The following is a 13,995-nucleotide window of genomic DNA, read 5'->3' as shown; positions in this document are numbered from 1 at the left end:
ACACACACACACCATGGACTCTGTCAAGACAAAAGGCGTTGCCCCAGAAAAGAAGGACGACAAGCCAATGAGTGTCGAGCAATATCAGCGTCGATGGGAGCAGTTGATGGACGATACAGCAAAGCAAATCCAAAAGATTCGAGGTAGGTGACATCTGATCTATCACCGTTACTCAACCCCTCAAAAGCCACCCCCAAACCTTGAATCTTCACGCTGACCATCCCCTTTTAGACGATGAGCAAGCAAGGAAGGCCGCCCAGACCTCGCGATAATTTCTTCTCATCACATCACTGCGTCAATGTGTCACTGCGTATCGGTTGATCGGTTGATCCGGAGTTCAAGTTGGAGTTGGTTCTGTGGTTCTGTTCTGGAATCCACTGGGGGCATGGGCATGGGCATGGCATTTCATTCCATTTTATTTCGAATTCACCCGGTTGTCTCATATTCCCATTTGTTTGCTTTTTCTTCTCCTGTCAATATTCCACTATTTTATCATTATCATCAGTCAAAGCGGGACACTCGTTCGGGTAAGAGGAGTTCTGTTTAGCAATGCAGTGGCAGTGGCAGTGGCAGCAACGCCACCATTTGATTTCATATCACTTTACTTCACTTCACTTCACTTCACTTCATCTCCTTGCCGATCGCCTTGAGGTATGCGTCAACATTCCCGAGATCCGCTGTCACCCAACTTTCAACGGCGCATGAAATGCAGCGGGTGATCAGCCCTGCCTCAGCGGTGTGTGTCGCGATTGACAGCATTCCTTGCTCCATACTTCGTACTGTTGGCCGATCCAGCTAGAGAGGAACCGATTAGCAATGGGCCGTGCCATTTCCTGCTTTGGGCGTGACGATCTGTCAGGGATCGCCGGACGTTGACCGGTATGCAAGGAGGGACACGCGTATAGCGCGGCTAGGAGAAATTCGACAGAGCTGAGCAGTGGACAGAGTAAGCAGTGGAGCATTGACGTTAGAAATCCGACAGAGTGGACTCGATGAAAGGAGAGAATCGAGAGTTGACAAAATCAAGTAAGTTGACACTTAACATGGTAGTGTGACGAGTAACTAGTCAAGGTAGAGTTGTACCTTAGGGTAGTTAGTCGGTACGGAGTAGTTGCGGAGAGAAGGTTGAGGTTGAGTGGACCCCGCGCATTCCGCACTTTCCATCAACACTCACCACCACCACTACCACCACCACCACCATGGCTGACCAGGACCCTTCACCCGCAGACATTGCCAAGCGTGACCTCGAGGAGAAGGAGCGCAAGGCTCGTGAAATTGCTGAACAGGCTCAGCTCCCCTACAAGTGGACGCAGACTATCCGCGATGTCGACGTGTCCGCCCCAATCCCCGCCAACATCAAGGGTCGCGACATGGAAGTCGTTCTGACCAAAACAAAGCTTAAGGTCGCTATCAAGGGCCAAGCACCTATCATTGAGGTACTCCTCCAGTTGTATCAGCTGTCCCTGCCCAAGATCCGCAGCTAAGCTACTCAACCATACTGTCAATTCAATGCTAACGTTATGCCACTACAGGGCGACTTTCCTCACTCTATCCTCGTCGACGAATCATCCTGGACCCTCGAGACAACCCCCACTCCCCTGGCAAAGAGGTGAACATTCATCTCGACAAAGTCAACAAGGTCGAGTGGTGGCCGCATGTTGTGACCGGCGCGCCCAAGATCGACGTCACTAAGATCCAGCCGGAGAACTCCAGCCTCAGTGACCTCGACGGTGAGACGCGTGCCATGGTTGAGAAGATGATGTACGATCAACGACAGAAGGAATCAGGCGGTATGACTAGCGACGAACAGCGCAAGGCGGACCTGTTGAAGAAATTCCAGGCTGACCATCCTGGTGAGTGATGAATTACGGGTTACCGACAGGAAACGTGAGCATATTCAAAGGTGCATTGCTAACTAACGGGGCTACAGAAATGGATTTCTCCAATGCGAAAATGGGCTAGAACCTCTATTGAAGTATAAGTATCAATGACTGCATCAGTACATGAAATAACGAGAATGACATAGAATCTTCATCACTATTTCCTATCCTTCTTCATCTATGACATAACATGAATATTGTGTACTATTATAATGATTATTCCTACTATTTCATCCCCACTTCCACATTTCCACATTTCCGCACTTTCTGCTGCTCTTCTCTGAATACGAGAACTGCCCGTTTCGGGTCTAGCGTGCCCGTGACTCGAGGCGATGAAGTGCGTTGTGTCTTCCCCACTGCATCTCTCTTTCTCAATCTTCCTTAGGCCAATGGATTGCTTCGTTTTATTCCTGGAATCCATCCCTCGGATGAACGCCTGGTCCCCACTCGATCGACCCGACTCACCGGTCGCACCTGTACTGGGCACCATTGCCGGCGTCTGATCTAGATCAACATCGGATACCATATCGCCTACATTGGATCAGTTTAAAGCCTTCAGCTCCAATCCAACCCGACCTACCCGGCCGGCCCTAACGGCCCATTTCTACGATTCTGCATCGGTCTAGATCTCTGTGACTCATCCATCAAATCCCGCAAAATGCGCCACAGGCAGCTCGACTCATCGGGACCCATGCAAGGGCATCGGAGCGTGTTCCGGGTGCCCAACTATAAACCTCAACCAACCGTCTCAGATGAACCATGTGAAGACCCAGTTGAACGGGTCTATCACTCCCGCCGGACGCACCGCAAGTCCCGCGCCGGCTGTGCTGCCTGCAAGCAGCGTCGAGTCAAGGTATACTGGAAACATACTCCACCCCCCTAGCCCTATCCTAGCCCCGCGTCGATCTACCAGACTCGTGGGGCGTCCGTTGATTCCATCCTAGTGCGATGAAACAAAGCCCGACTGTCTCCGCTGCCAAAAGCATGGCGTCGAGTGTAACTACTCGGCTGCGCCTCCGAGCCGACCGACCAGACACATTGTCAATCGGTTCCTCGAATCTCGGCCTAGCCTGCTATCCGTAGACTCACTAGCCTCGTCTATGTCTCTCCTAGTGGTGGCTGAAAAGTTAGATGAGCTACTACGACCGGAAACTTCATCCCCCTCAAGCTCAGAATCATCCGCCTCGCCGCCTTCGAGGCGTGCGCTGGAAGCCTTACATCACTTTCACCGCGTCACCATCGAGAGCGGCCAAGCGAATTCAGAGCTTGGCGTAATGATGGGAAAAGTGACCCGGCTTGCATTCGAGGTAAGATGAATTAGGCTACGACCGAAACCCAGCAAACCTCCTTCCTAAATCGACAACGAAACCTAATCGCACTGTACATAGTCCCCGTTATTGATGCACAGTCTTATTGGCGTGGCTACTAGTCACCTCTGCGGCGTTCTGCCGAACAATAGCTCATACCGCGTCGCGGAATCGTACCATTGGCAACAAGCGATACAAAAGTACACAAAGGAAGTATCATCCGGGCCCACGGCGGAGAACATGGACCCGTTATACTCCGCATGCATCCTGATCACGATTCACAGCTTCGCCATCGAAGAATTCAATCCCCGCTCCTCGTTTGTTTTCTCGGATGATCCCGCGGACCTGAACTGGTTGCGTCTGCAAGGGGGACTACGCTACCTACTCGAACGCACGAGGATGTGGATGCCGGATAGTATGTGGTGGGCATACTTCATGCACGCCCACGACGAGAATCTCAATTACGAAGATGATCGGCCTGGCCGGGTTGATCTAGACCCGGACTTTGCGGATCTCTGTCATGTCGATGAAGGTTCTACTGTGGGGAATAATGCGTATCTTTGGCCGCTGAGGATGTTGACTAATTTACTTGCTCTTGAGCGGACGAAGCGGAATCATCAGAAGTACTATAATTGGATGGGGAGGTTGGAGCCTGAGTATTATGATTGTTTGTTGAGAAAGGAGCCGCCGGCGCTGATGCTTTTGGCTTGGTGGCTTGCGCTCATGGCTGTTGTTGAGGAGTGGTGGATTGAGACTCGCATTCGTTCGGAGTGCACTGCCATCTGTATGAAATTGGAGGATAGTCGGGATCCTGTCTTGTTGAGATTGTTGGAGTTTCCGGCCGAGTCTTGTGGGTATCTTCTGAGGCATGTGCAAGAGCGGAATGTTGTAGAGATGTTGGAGAATCCGTTGTTGGCGTAGAGCATGAAGTGATGAATGACGAAATTGTTAGATAATCAAGGTCAAGGTTAGGTGAAGTATATTGATTTTAACTAGGTACACTACATCGGGAAATACATTGAATAACTGCCAGTGGCTTCATATTATACAAGTACCTCCCTGGGTAGGCATTGTACCTAGGTATATCTAACCAGATGATCACAAGATCAACTCCTCGAGTATACTGGCTCATTTCCTATCACTTAATTCGAGGAACCTCAAGTTCATCCTATAATCAATTATCAGTAAAATTCACAATCACGTATCAATAGATACGCAAAGCTCACCTCCAACTCCCCGGGAATAATCAATCCTTTAACGGCCCAACTCTCAACCTTGTTATATCCCCGCATAAACTCACGATACTGCGGCGCACCAGGCCGAAGAACATTATCCGCCACAACCAAAGCACCAGATCGAAGAAGACCCAAGCTCTCACAGACCTGGAAATCAGACAGATAGAGATCTTCCACATGATCCAAAAACAACAAGTCCATATAATCAAGAGTACCCTCAGAATGAAGCTTTCGCAACGAATTCGCTGCCGACCCCACAACGACAGTGACAATATCACTCAATCCAGCTAGATCAATCAAATTCCTCGCAATATCCGCAATGACCGGATCGAATTCTAGACTGAGGAGTTTCACAGCTTAGTCTAGCTTGGCACTGCCAGCTTGACGCATAGTGTGTCCGAAACAGATGGCAAACTATCCGATATACCCGCCTAACTCAACGAAGACAGATGGCTGTTCTTGAGCAATGATATCACAAACCTTGGCTGCTTTATCACTGCCGATATTTATGAGGAAATCCTCTTGCGCGGCGAACTCGTCTATGACGGCTAGGATTGCGGGTGGTGAGTTGCGGAATTGAGGGAGAGAGGGGTGGTTGTATATATATTTTAGGAGGGCGGCTTCGCGGCCATCGTGGGATTCAGTGTAGTCCTCGTTGGCGTATTTGGCGAGGGAGGGATATTTGGTGATATGGTCTTGAGAGAACATGTTGATTTTTAGGATAGAAGAATTCCAAGGGAAGTTGTAAAGTTGGGTGTGAAGGTGAAGAGTAGTATAGTTCCGCTTAAATAGTGTGGGGCCAGCCAAGAGGGCCAACTTTGGACCGGTTGTACATACTACCTAGGTAGGAGAGTGCAGAGAAATTCAGTTACTAGTAACTTGAATGCAAACAATTGGAACTTTGCATGTAGTGTCGTTGTGAGTTATAGTAGTGAATCACTTGATCGGACTCCGTCGGATTTCCGACTGTTTCTCATACATCTAGTACTTAGTTAGTACACGAATACAATCTCTATTTTCTAGTACGCCACACAGTATATTCCTAAGTGATCGTATCCTTACAATAGTCTACTGGTATTAATAGTGTTGCCACAGTTATAATAATTATATATAATACAACTTGAAGCAGTTAATTCTTTATTCCTGAAGGACTCGTAATCACCGCTGTCATTCCTGCTGACTCACCCACCCAATCCAACCAATCAGAAGACGCGGGGAATTTGGATGCCTGCGGCTGCGGTGGTCTGCGGCTGATTCCCTCCCCTCTTTCTCTTTCAATTCCTCGCTCTTCCTCTCTTCTCTTCAGACTATCCAAATATCCATTATTTCGGAGCCTGTTACCCAAGGCTCTCTTTGAGCCACGGTTCCCCATTATCGGAGGAGAAAGAGGCGGTTTTATCTTCCCAATTTCCATCACTACGCATTCTCCCGCTCCTATCGGAGATGCTCTAGCTCCGCGCCTCGCTGCGACACATCTCTTAGGACCTTTCTTTCTTCTCTCCGTCCTCTGAATCGACATTGTGTCCGACCTATTTACGATACGACACTTTACTACCTCCTTAATAAAAACAGGAGAAGAAAGAATCTTCCATCATGTCGTGGTTCGCCAACCTGTGCGGCTGCTTTACTCGCAGCGACGCAACTCCACAACCCTCCAACCCCGAAATGCAAAGTCGTTCTCCAACTTACACCCGCAATGGAGTCCAAACTGGCCAGTTCACTCTCTCCGACGAGGGTCACTTCATCCGAACAGATCATGGTCATGGTCATGGGCACGGCCCTCCTCCCGCTGACTCGGAGGTTGGGGGCTATGCCACCGTGGTCCCACTGCCACAATACACTCCCCGCCCCATGAGTGTAAACGAGAAGACCTTGGAGTCCCATCTCCGGGATCCTTCCGTGTCCTCTGATTCCAATTCCTACGATCAAGACGAGAAGAATCCTCATCTATACAATGAGGATCTTTCATCCGATGCCTCTTCTGTCATCTCATATCCGAGCAGTTATGGAAATACCTCTACTGCAACACGAGAGACCCCTCCACCTCCATATTCTCCTCGCCAATCGGCACAGCTCACCCGAACTCGCTCTGTCTCTCTATACTCCATGTCATCGACGAGGGGTATTACCATCAACCCACCGCCCATAGCGAGACTGAATGGTGCGCGATCAACGGGACCACCTCCATCCGACGGAGACGACCAATCTATTCGTCGACACCGCCGACTATCCTGGGAAAGTCGGTGATAGTCTGCGACTCATCATCTATTCCCCTTTTCTCTGCCATTTGTCGACGCTGGTAGCCGATGAATGGGAAACAGCCGAACTGGACCGAACAACATGGGGCTACAAGGACCCCGCCATTAATTTTTGCTTTGCTTTTATTCTATTTCCTGCTCTCTTTTTGTTCTCCATATAAGAACTTGATGGCATACGACTTGACGATAAAGAAATCCCTCTGGATTTCGTTACGACCTGGGAGGATGGGATGTTTAGGATACTTAATACTGGGCGCTATTTGGGTACAGGTCAACCGGACATATTGGACTACTGCATCAAAGTACACTTGCACATATGTTGCATCATAATAAACCTTTGAAACTTTTCTTCATATCTTGATGGCGTATATATTCCCGCCTACTAGTAGCTTTGAGATGGCGTAAATTCTGCTCCGGAGGTGTTTAGTATTGGCAGGGTAGCCTCATAAAACTACTAGTAGTACTATTCCTTGTGACTAAAACTTTGAAGTTCAAGTTGCAAACTGGCTCTCGTGAACTCCAGCCTGAGGGCTTTCATTGACCAAAGCCTAACTCCCAACCTTGCAAGAGCCATGGGCCCAACTAATACTAGTACTAAACCCAGCTCAGCCCATCGGTTGCTTGACATCGGCTATAAGCCCTGGAGAGAGTCCTCGAAGCTTAGATGATTCAAGTTCATTTCAACATGGAAGCAGAGCCTCAGCGGCTCTTCTCAGATTCAAGGTTACACCCGCCGGAAGCGAACAGAAATTGTAATACAATAAGCTCGTCCAATCTTAGTCTTCCTAGAAGATTTCTCGTTATCTAGGACGTGGCAATCGCCAGCCTACAGCACATACGTGCTTGAGACTCTTCCCATATCTAAATGAGGCGATCTTTTCTTCGCCTTATCTAGGCGGCCTTCCTGCAGCTTGCCACGATATGCATTGTTTTGACTGGGCGGAGCCTGCAAACCCCTGCAAGCCATGAATTTCATCCTTGAAGTACATGCACGTATGGTTTGCGGGCGCCTGTAGATCGAGAACACGTTGCTTTCCGGGGTATATGTATGTGTTTTCAAAAACACGGAATTCATCGGCTTTGAAAACTAGTGATAATTGCTGTAAGCATTCTGCATTCTAATCCTAGGAAATGAAGCAAACTCCGAGTCGGTACCCCGGATTGGTCTGAATAGACGTGGAGGGAAATGCATCACCACGAACTTGAACCCCCTCGAAATCTGGCAGAATGGTATAAATTGATGAACTTCTCCACGGATTCGGGAGAGTTCTACTGCAATCAATTCGTTGATATCTTAGTCTTATTTCTAGGCGAAGCAAACCTTCCGAACTACCCTTCGAAATGGCATCCCAAGTCAAGCCTCAAGTCGTGCAAACTAATGGAGCGACCGGCTCCAAGGAGCGCAACAGGATCTTCGAAAACGCAATTCGAAGTATCAAGCTCTTTGCCGAAAACCCTGATTTTCAACAAGCATCTGACACATTTGACGATATTGATGACCAGAAAGAGGAGATAAAGTTAATGACCCAAGAGATTTCCAATCTCCGAGAGGATCTCAAGGCTCAAAAGGAGAAGAAAAAAACCACAGTTGAGGAGATCATGCTGATCAACAAAGATCTTGAATCCGAGCTCAACCAAAGTAATGAAAAGTATCAGTCTCTGGAAAAATTACTGAAAGAGAAAGGAGAAAGTCTGGCGAAGAGTTCTCAGCAGGTGGAAACTATTCAGAGAAGTATGATGGCTCTCAGCTCCGACCTTTCGAAGAAGAAGGCGAGTGTTGAGCAATCTGCTCGGGATATCACTGTTTTAGAGGAGAGCTTGAAGGAAAAGGATAACATGATTGACGGATTGAAAAGTGCTGGAACCAAGTGTAGAGACATGCTTGCATCGGAAAAGAAGCGATCCGATGGACTGGAGAAAGACAGAGCGTCTCTACACCAGGCACTTAAACAGTCTGAAGTGCGGTTGCAGAAATTGGAAAGCTTTGCTCTCACTCATACTGAGACAGATGAGGACTCGATGTATGTCTAACGCCAGTGTGATCTTGAAAATGACTGACTGTTTCATCAGGGTTGACAGCTTCTCGGAACTCTGGGACTTTGCCGCGGTGGAGTTGTATACTGTTCTAAAACAGGACCTTGGCGGCGAAGCTTTGAATGTATGTTCTATCAGTTGATACGCGGCTCGCATACTAATATCTCCCAAGAATAGAGAGTCCTGGGAAAATCTTCGTCAAAAAGCTCTGACTGTTGGAGATAATCCCGTACCTCTGCCACTTTCAAATTCCACCGCTGCCAAGGGAATGCGTCTAGCCATAATTCTATCTGTGTTGTCGCGGGAGATCGATAAAAACATCTTTCAACCAAACTATCTTATTCCTGATGAACGACTTGACTTTAAAAAAATTCTCAGTCACCTCGCAACAACCGAGAAAGAGAAGGAATCGTTCTGCCGCTCCATGCTTCTTTCAATTAACCTGGAATCCCAACAAAGGTCTCTACAGAAACGAGTCCAATCCGTTATTCAAAACGTATCATTCTATATTACCGGATTACTCTCCGAATACCAGACCCGCAACTTTCTAGAGCGCATTCGCAGTATATGTCAAAAGGCAATTGACGTCTGGCTGCCGATTCAACGTGCGCAGGCCAAATATGAATCAGACTTCGTCCCTCGCGAATGGGATGATGAAGAATGGTGCCTTTTTGAATTCCCGGGTGATAATGATAAATTGAAACAGAGTGAAATTGATACCAAGGCATCGGATGATGTTTTGCTAACCATCTTCCCGCGCATATCACTTGTTGTGGGAAATACCCGTCATCCTTTGACTACGGTTATACAGCTTAGGAAATCGCAGAATCTATGCCTAAGTGCGGTGGGTGAACTTAATCCGCCTTCTACTAGCCCCACGACTGGTCAGGTATCTTCGTCTCGAGGACGACGGAAGTCTATTGTTCCAAATGGAAATGGAAATGGGGATGCGAATGGGAATGGGAACCGACCTAACGGAAAGTCTTTTTTAGGAAGATCTTGATTCTGAAAGTGAGGAACTGGAAGGTATGGAAATGATGGTATTAGTTTGAAATTGTATGAAGGAATTGCAGGAGACTTGTATTATTGAATTTAAGTTGTTAATGCACATGTTTCTGTTTCTGTTTCTGTTTTATAGATCATGCTGCTGCCTCAGGCACCAAGTGATAAGATAAGGCTGAGTCATCAGGTACCCCGCCGAATACTTTTTTTAATTTTTTAATTTTTTACAATCTTTTTTTTAACTGAGCAGACTAAATTGAAACTTTCTCCTCTCATTACCACTCTTCCCACTCGTTTCCACCCACACAACTCACCATGACAATCGAAGCGCCCCAGCCAGTCGAACGAACCGTCGAAGAAGTGACGCAAAATGTCCAACCCCCCCACCGTTGAACCCTCGCGCTCCCACGACCCCTCAAACAACATGAAGCGCACCGACCCCTTCCAATTCGGCTCGCGCTTTCTAGAAAAGGGCGACGATGTCTACGAATTCAACGCATGGGACCACGTCGAGCCAGATGACGAATTCAAAGCCTTCGCCGAAGATCAATACGAGAAGCAGCGCGCGGCGCCGGTCTCGGATTTCGACCAGCGCCGTTTCAACAATGACCCCGCGAAGTGGTGGGATCTCTTTTATAAGAATAATACGGACAATTTCTTCAAGGATCGGAAGTGGTTGCAGCAAGAGTTTCCGGTTTTGGAGGAGGTTACGCGCAAGGATGCGGGGAAGAAGGTCGTTTTGGAAGTTGGTGCTGGTGCGGGAAATACTGCCTTCCCCTTGTTGAGGAATAATGAGAACGAGGAGCTGGAATTGCATGCTTGTGATTTCTCCAAGTTTGCGGTTAAGGTTATGCGCGAGAGTGATCAGTATGACACTAAGCATATGGTTGCGGATGTGTGGGATGTGTCGGCTAAGCCGAGTGAGGAGGGTGATTCTTTGCCGCCTGGGTTGAGTGAGGGTTCGTGTGATGTTATTGTTCTCATTTTCATTTTCTCGGCGCTTGCGCCGGAGGAGTGGGATCATGCTATCCGCAATCTTTACCGTTTGCTTAAGCCTGGTGGTCGGATCTTGTTCCGTGATTATGGTCGTGGGGACCTTGCTCAGGTTCGCATGAAGAAGAATCGCTATCTGCAGGAGAACTTTTATGTTCGTGGTGATGGGACTCGTGTCTACTTCTTTGACCCGGAACAGTTGACCCAGATGTGGAGTCAATGGACGCCGGAGGGTGGGATCCAGGTGGATCTTGAGAATCCCAAGGCCGAGTCCAATGGCTGCTTTGAAGTCGTGCATCTGGGCGCTGACCGTCGACTTATTGTCAACCGTGCTTCCAAGGTGAAGATGTACCGCTGCTGGCTGCAGGGTAACTTCCGGAAGCTTGAGACTCCCGTCACAGAAAAGAAGGATGCTGAGGCTTGAAGAGGATTGGTAAAATCTTCTCATCACTAAAGTCTCATATATCAAGACCCTGTATATCAAGTGAGGGCTCACGAAAGGCCGGCCCGTCAAGTCTCGCAGGTCCTATACCATCGCCGAATTGGCCACAACGGCCCTGTTTCACGTGCATTTTAGCGCACGGCATACGCGCCATGCATGGCATTGATACTGCTTCAAGTTCTGGGGATGGTGACAAAATCAGTTCAAGTCGCGACATCTAGACATCCGCCGCGGCAATCTCCACCCATCGTCGCTATATTCAACCCTTTTACAGCGCACCTAAAATTTCATGAGAAACGAGAGGCGTTTTAGATTACCATAGACCTTACATCAATTCATCACGATTGCCATATTTGGCTACTACTACTGGAATACGAAAGAAAGTTTGTAGCACTCAAAACAAGTACAATTGTACAGCAAGCTAAGCTGTAGAGACAAAAATAAGCCCGAAAGCGCAAGTAATGCGATGCAACTAGATACAAGAAAGGCAAAATGTGCAGGATCCCACCTCTAATAGCCAAGGGCGAGAGTGACCTCGACGGTTAGGGATCAGTCTTTGAAGGAAAGCGACTTCCTCAAGACAGAGGCAATAGACAGTGAAACAAGTAAATAACTCCACCCATGCGGCAAAAGACAAGGCCGAGGCTGGCCAACTTTTTGGCTCTGCAAAAAGTTCTATAAAGAAACTGTATACCGCCCGTAGGGGTATGCGGACGTAGTCCAGGTTTTCATGTGTATTCGAGAACGGGACTGGTGATTTCCATCTTCGTTTATCGTGAAAGCATGTACAGTTGAAGAGAACGCTGGTTTTGAGTACAGTGATGTTGAGCCACTGTGTATTAAGACGTCAAGTTGGGGCATTGAGCCTGGGCACGCAGGAAAGCGTTTGAGAAGAGGTCCTGCATCGCGCAATAATGAAAAAGAATTCCACCCAGGACTGCCACGTGCCAAATGTTGTGGCTGCCGCCAACGTAGTCAAAGAGGCCGGGCTTCCAGCGCTCGGGAATCTTTGAGGCATAGACAAGGGCGCCGACGAAATAGACGAGCAAGCTCTTCAGGAGTGGGGCATAGAAATACGCGCACCACTCGAAACCACGAGTATAGGAAAGTTGGGCGAGCGGGGTGAATCCAGTGAGGGCTAGGGTGACGTAGAAGGCGACGCGAGCCCAGGCCATATCGTGGCGGTTGAAAGTAGGGTGCCAGGGAAGGATGATGCCTCCGACGCCCATTGACATTGTGAGCAAAATGTATGTCCAGCGTGAGTAGGGCTCGCAGTAGAAAGCAGTATACTCAGTAGTGACGATGGAGGCGGCCACGAGCATAGAGATTCCAGTATAATCAACGCACGCAAATCGTTCCATCAAGGACTGGGAGGCGATGCTGTTCATGGTGTGCCAGACGGTACTGCAGACCAGGCACTTGCACGCAGCAAAGAAGAAGACGGCGGCGATCATGATATCGGCCTTGGTGCTCAGGTGGAAGTTGGTGTGGAGCGGGTAAAAGTAGAAGGCAATCGCTAATACAATGACGAGACCAATGACGTGGGACCAAATATTAAACATTTCGTTGGAGAAGGTGAAGACGGACGAGACGCACTCCACTTTGGATGTCGTGAAGCGGTATCCTTTCAAGATGTGTGGATTCACTCGCCAGGGGTCGGGAAGGTCGGCATAAGTGATCAACCGTTGCTCCTGGGCCAGCCGAATAGCCTCTTCGATGTTCTCTTTCAGTGCGTGACGAGCCCGGCGCGCACGCTCCATGCCCTCATCGACGACCTCTCGGGCGTGGCCGAGCTTGGTGTCCATGGCTTTCCATCCGTCGTCCAAGGTGCCGTAGATGCCGCGATCCCGCACGGCATGTGCCTTCAACTCCAGTTCGGATAAAAACGACTCCATTAGGCGGACACTTGCCTGAGCCTTCTGCTCAAGAGTCTCCTTGGTGGCCAAGGCATCATTATATCGGTCCTCCAGGGTCTCGACCAAGATCTTGGCACGTTTCTTGCCGCATCCCATCAACTCACCCGAGGCAATGGAACACTGATCGCGCACGGCCTCCAGGGTGGCATAACCGCTTCGTAGCCGAGAGTCGATTTGAACCATGTGAGACTTGCGATATTGTTCGATCCAATGCATTCGGCGTTCAAGCTCAGCAAGGAAGAGTTCGACCTGGAGTATGACTGGTTAGAAGTCGCCCCTTACTGGTGGTCATGCTAGTCGCACTGGATGCAGTGATCACACTGATCATACCCCCAGGCGCATGATAGGGTAATCAAGAACTTACCCTAATGAATACGGTGTCGGAGTCTTGGTAGTCACAGGATAATCGTCTCGGAGCATGGTAGGAATGTCGGCGGCGTCGGTCTCGGAGGAGGGTAGTCTCCTCCGTTGGGGTGGCGGTTGAGAAAGCAACCGCCTCGGAAGATGATTCCACAGTCATTGAAGATGATGAGCAGGCCATCCCGAGAGGGAGAGAGAGAGAAGGGGAGAAGACGAAGTCGAATCAGACCCAGGGGAGCGATGTCGGCAAGGCGGCAAGGCGGTACCTTATGCCGGATTTTGTGTTGAGAAAAGGTGGGCCCGGTGGAGGGTGAGGGAGGTACAGAGGGAGAGTGAAAGGAATATTCAATATTCCTTGAGTTGTTGTAAAGGAGTGAATTAATTAAGGGAGAGGATTAAAAGAGGGGTGGCCAGTCCATACTGTAGTATAAAAGAGGGGAGTGGAAGAGGAAGAGAAGTTCTTCCCCCAACGAGAGGAAGTCTTCACATGTCACATGTGAGGAGATCGGCCCGCCTGATTTGCCATCAACTTTAGGAAACTTCTCTTCAACCATTCCCTTGAACGTGT

The 13,995-nt window shown here is 48.9% G+C and overlaps 8 protein-coding genes across 8 annotated transcripts; 6 read left to right on the top strand and 2 right to left on the bottom strand.

Annotated features, from left to right (window-relative positions):
• Positions 1–13: 13 nt before the first annotated feature.
• N7533_013419 (uncharacterized protein) lies at positions 14–272 on the top strand (the record flags this gene model as incomplete). Its single annotated transcript, XM_057110069.1, has 2 exons — positions 14–143; positions 232–272. 2 exons carry the CDS (start codon positions 14–16, stop codon positions 270–272), a joined length of 171 nt encoding a protein of 56 aa, XP_056952771.1.
• A 927-nt stretch (positions 273–1,199) lies between these two features.
• On the top strand, positions 1,200–1,962 carry N7533_013418 (NudC domain-containing protein; the record flags this gene model as incomplete). The annotated part of the gene is made up of 3 exons (XM_057110068.1): positions 1,200–1,476; positions 1,533–1,853; positions 1,931–1,962. The coding sequence occupies 3 exons, from the start codon at positions 1,200–1,202 to the stop codon at positions 1,960–1,962; spliced, it is 630 nt and encodes a 209-aa protein (XP_056952770.1).
• A 576-nt stretch (positions 1,963–2,538) lies between these two features.
• On the top strand, positions 2,539–4,108 carry N7533_013417 (Zn(II)2Cys6 transcription factor domain-containing protein; the record flags this gene model as incomplete). The annotated part of the gene is made up of 3 exons (XM_057110067.1): positions 2,539–2,733; positions 2,825–3,187; positions 3,269–4,108. The coding sequence occupies 3 exons, from the start codon at positions 2,539–2,541 to the stop codon at positions 4,106–4,108; spliced, it is 1,398 nt and encodes a 465-aa protein (XP_056952769.1).
• Positions 4,109–4,325: 217 nt separating this feature from the next.
• N7533_013416 (O-methyltransferase) lies at positions 4,326–5,130 on the bottom strand (the record flags this gene model as incomplete). The annotated part of the gene is made up of 3 exons (XM_057110066.1): positions 4,326–4,355; positions 4,414–4,762; positions 4,850–5,130. 3 exons carry the CDS (start codon positions 5,128–5,130, stop codon positions 4,326–4,328), a joined length of 660 nt encoding a protein of 219 aa, XP_056952768.1.
• Positions 5,131–6,015: 885 nt separating this feature from the next.
• Positions 6,016–6,669, top strand: N7533_013415 (uncharacterized protein; the record flags this gene model as incomplete). The annotated part of the gene is made up of 1 exon (XM_057110065.1): positions 6,016–6,669. One exon carries the CDS (start codon positions 6,016–6,018, stop codon positions 6,667–6,669), a length of 654 nt encoding a protein of 217 aa, XP_056952767.1.
• Positions 6,670–8,021: 1,352 nt separating this feature from the next.
• On the top strand, positions 8,022–9,717 carry N7533_013414 (uncharacterized protein; the record flags this gene model as incomplete). Its single annotated transcript, XM_057110064.1, has 3 exons — positions 8,022–8,701; positions 8,751–8,838; positions 8,887–9,717. The coding sequence occupies 3 exons, from the start codon at positions 8,022–8,024 to the stop codon at positions 9,715–9,717; spliced, it is 1,599 nt and encodes a 532-aa protein (XP_056952766.1).
• Positions 9,718–10,086: 369 nt separating this feature from the next.
• N7533_013413 (tRNA(Thr) (cytosine(32)-N(3))-methyltransferase) lies at positions 10,087–11,133 on the top strand (the record flags this gene model as incomplete). The annotated part of the gene is made up of 1 exon (XM_057110063.1): positions 10,087–11,133. The coding sequence occupies one exon, from the start codon at positions 10,087–10,089 to the stop codon at positions 11,131–11,133; it is 1,047 nt and encodes a 348-aa protein (XP_056952765.1).
• An 857-nt stretch (positions 11,134–11,990) lies between these two features.
• On the bottom strand, positions 11,991–13,608 carry N7533_013412 (hemolysin III family protein; the record flags this gene model as incomplete). The annotated part of the gene is made up of 2 exons (XM_057110062.1): positions 11,991–13,316; positions 13,432–13,608. 2 exons carry the CDS (start codon positions 13,606–13,608, stop codon positions 11,991–11,993), a joined length of 1,503 nt encoding a protein of 500 aa, XP_056952764.1.
• Between the last annotated feature and the right edge of the window lie 387 nt (positions 13,609–13,995).

Source organism: Penicillium manginii (assembly GCF_028828005.1).
Source record: "Penicillium manginii strain IBT 31320 chromosome Unknown utg000011l:1.0-1395921.0:1.0-1396616.0, whole genome shotgun sequence".
NCBI classification, from domain to species: Eukaryota; Fungi; Ascomycota; class Eurotiomycetes; order Eurotiales; family Aspergillaceae; genus Penicillium; species Penicillium manginii.
This window is presented reverse-complemented; position numbering and strand designations above follow the sequence as displayed.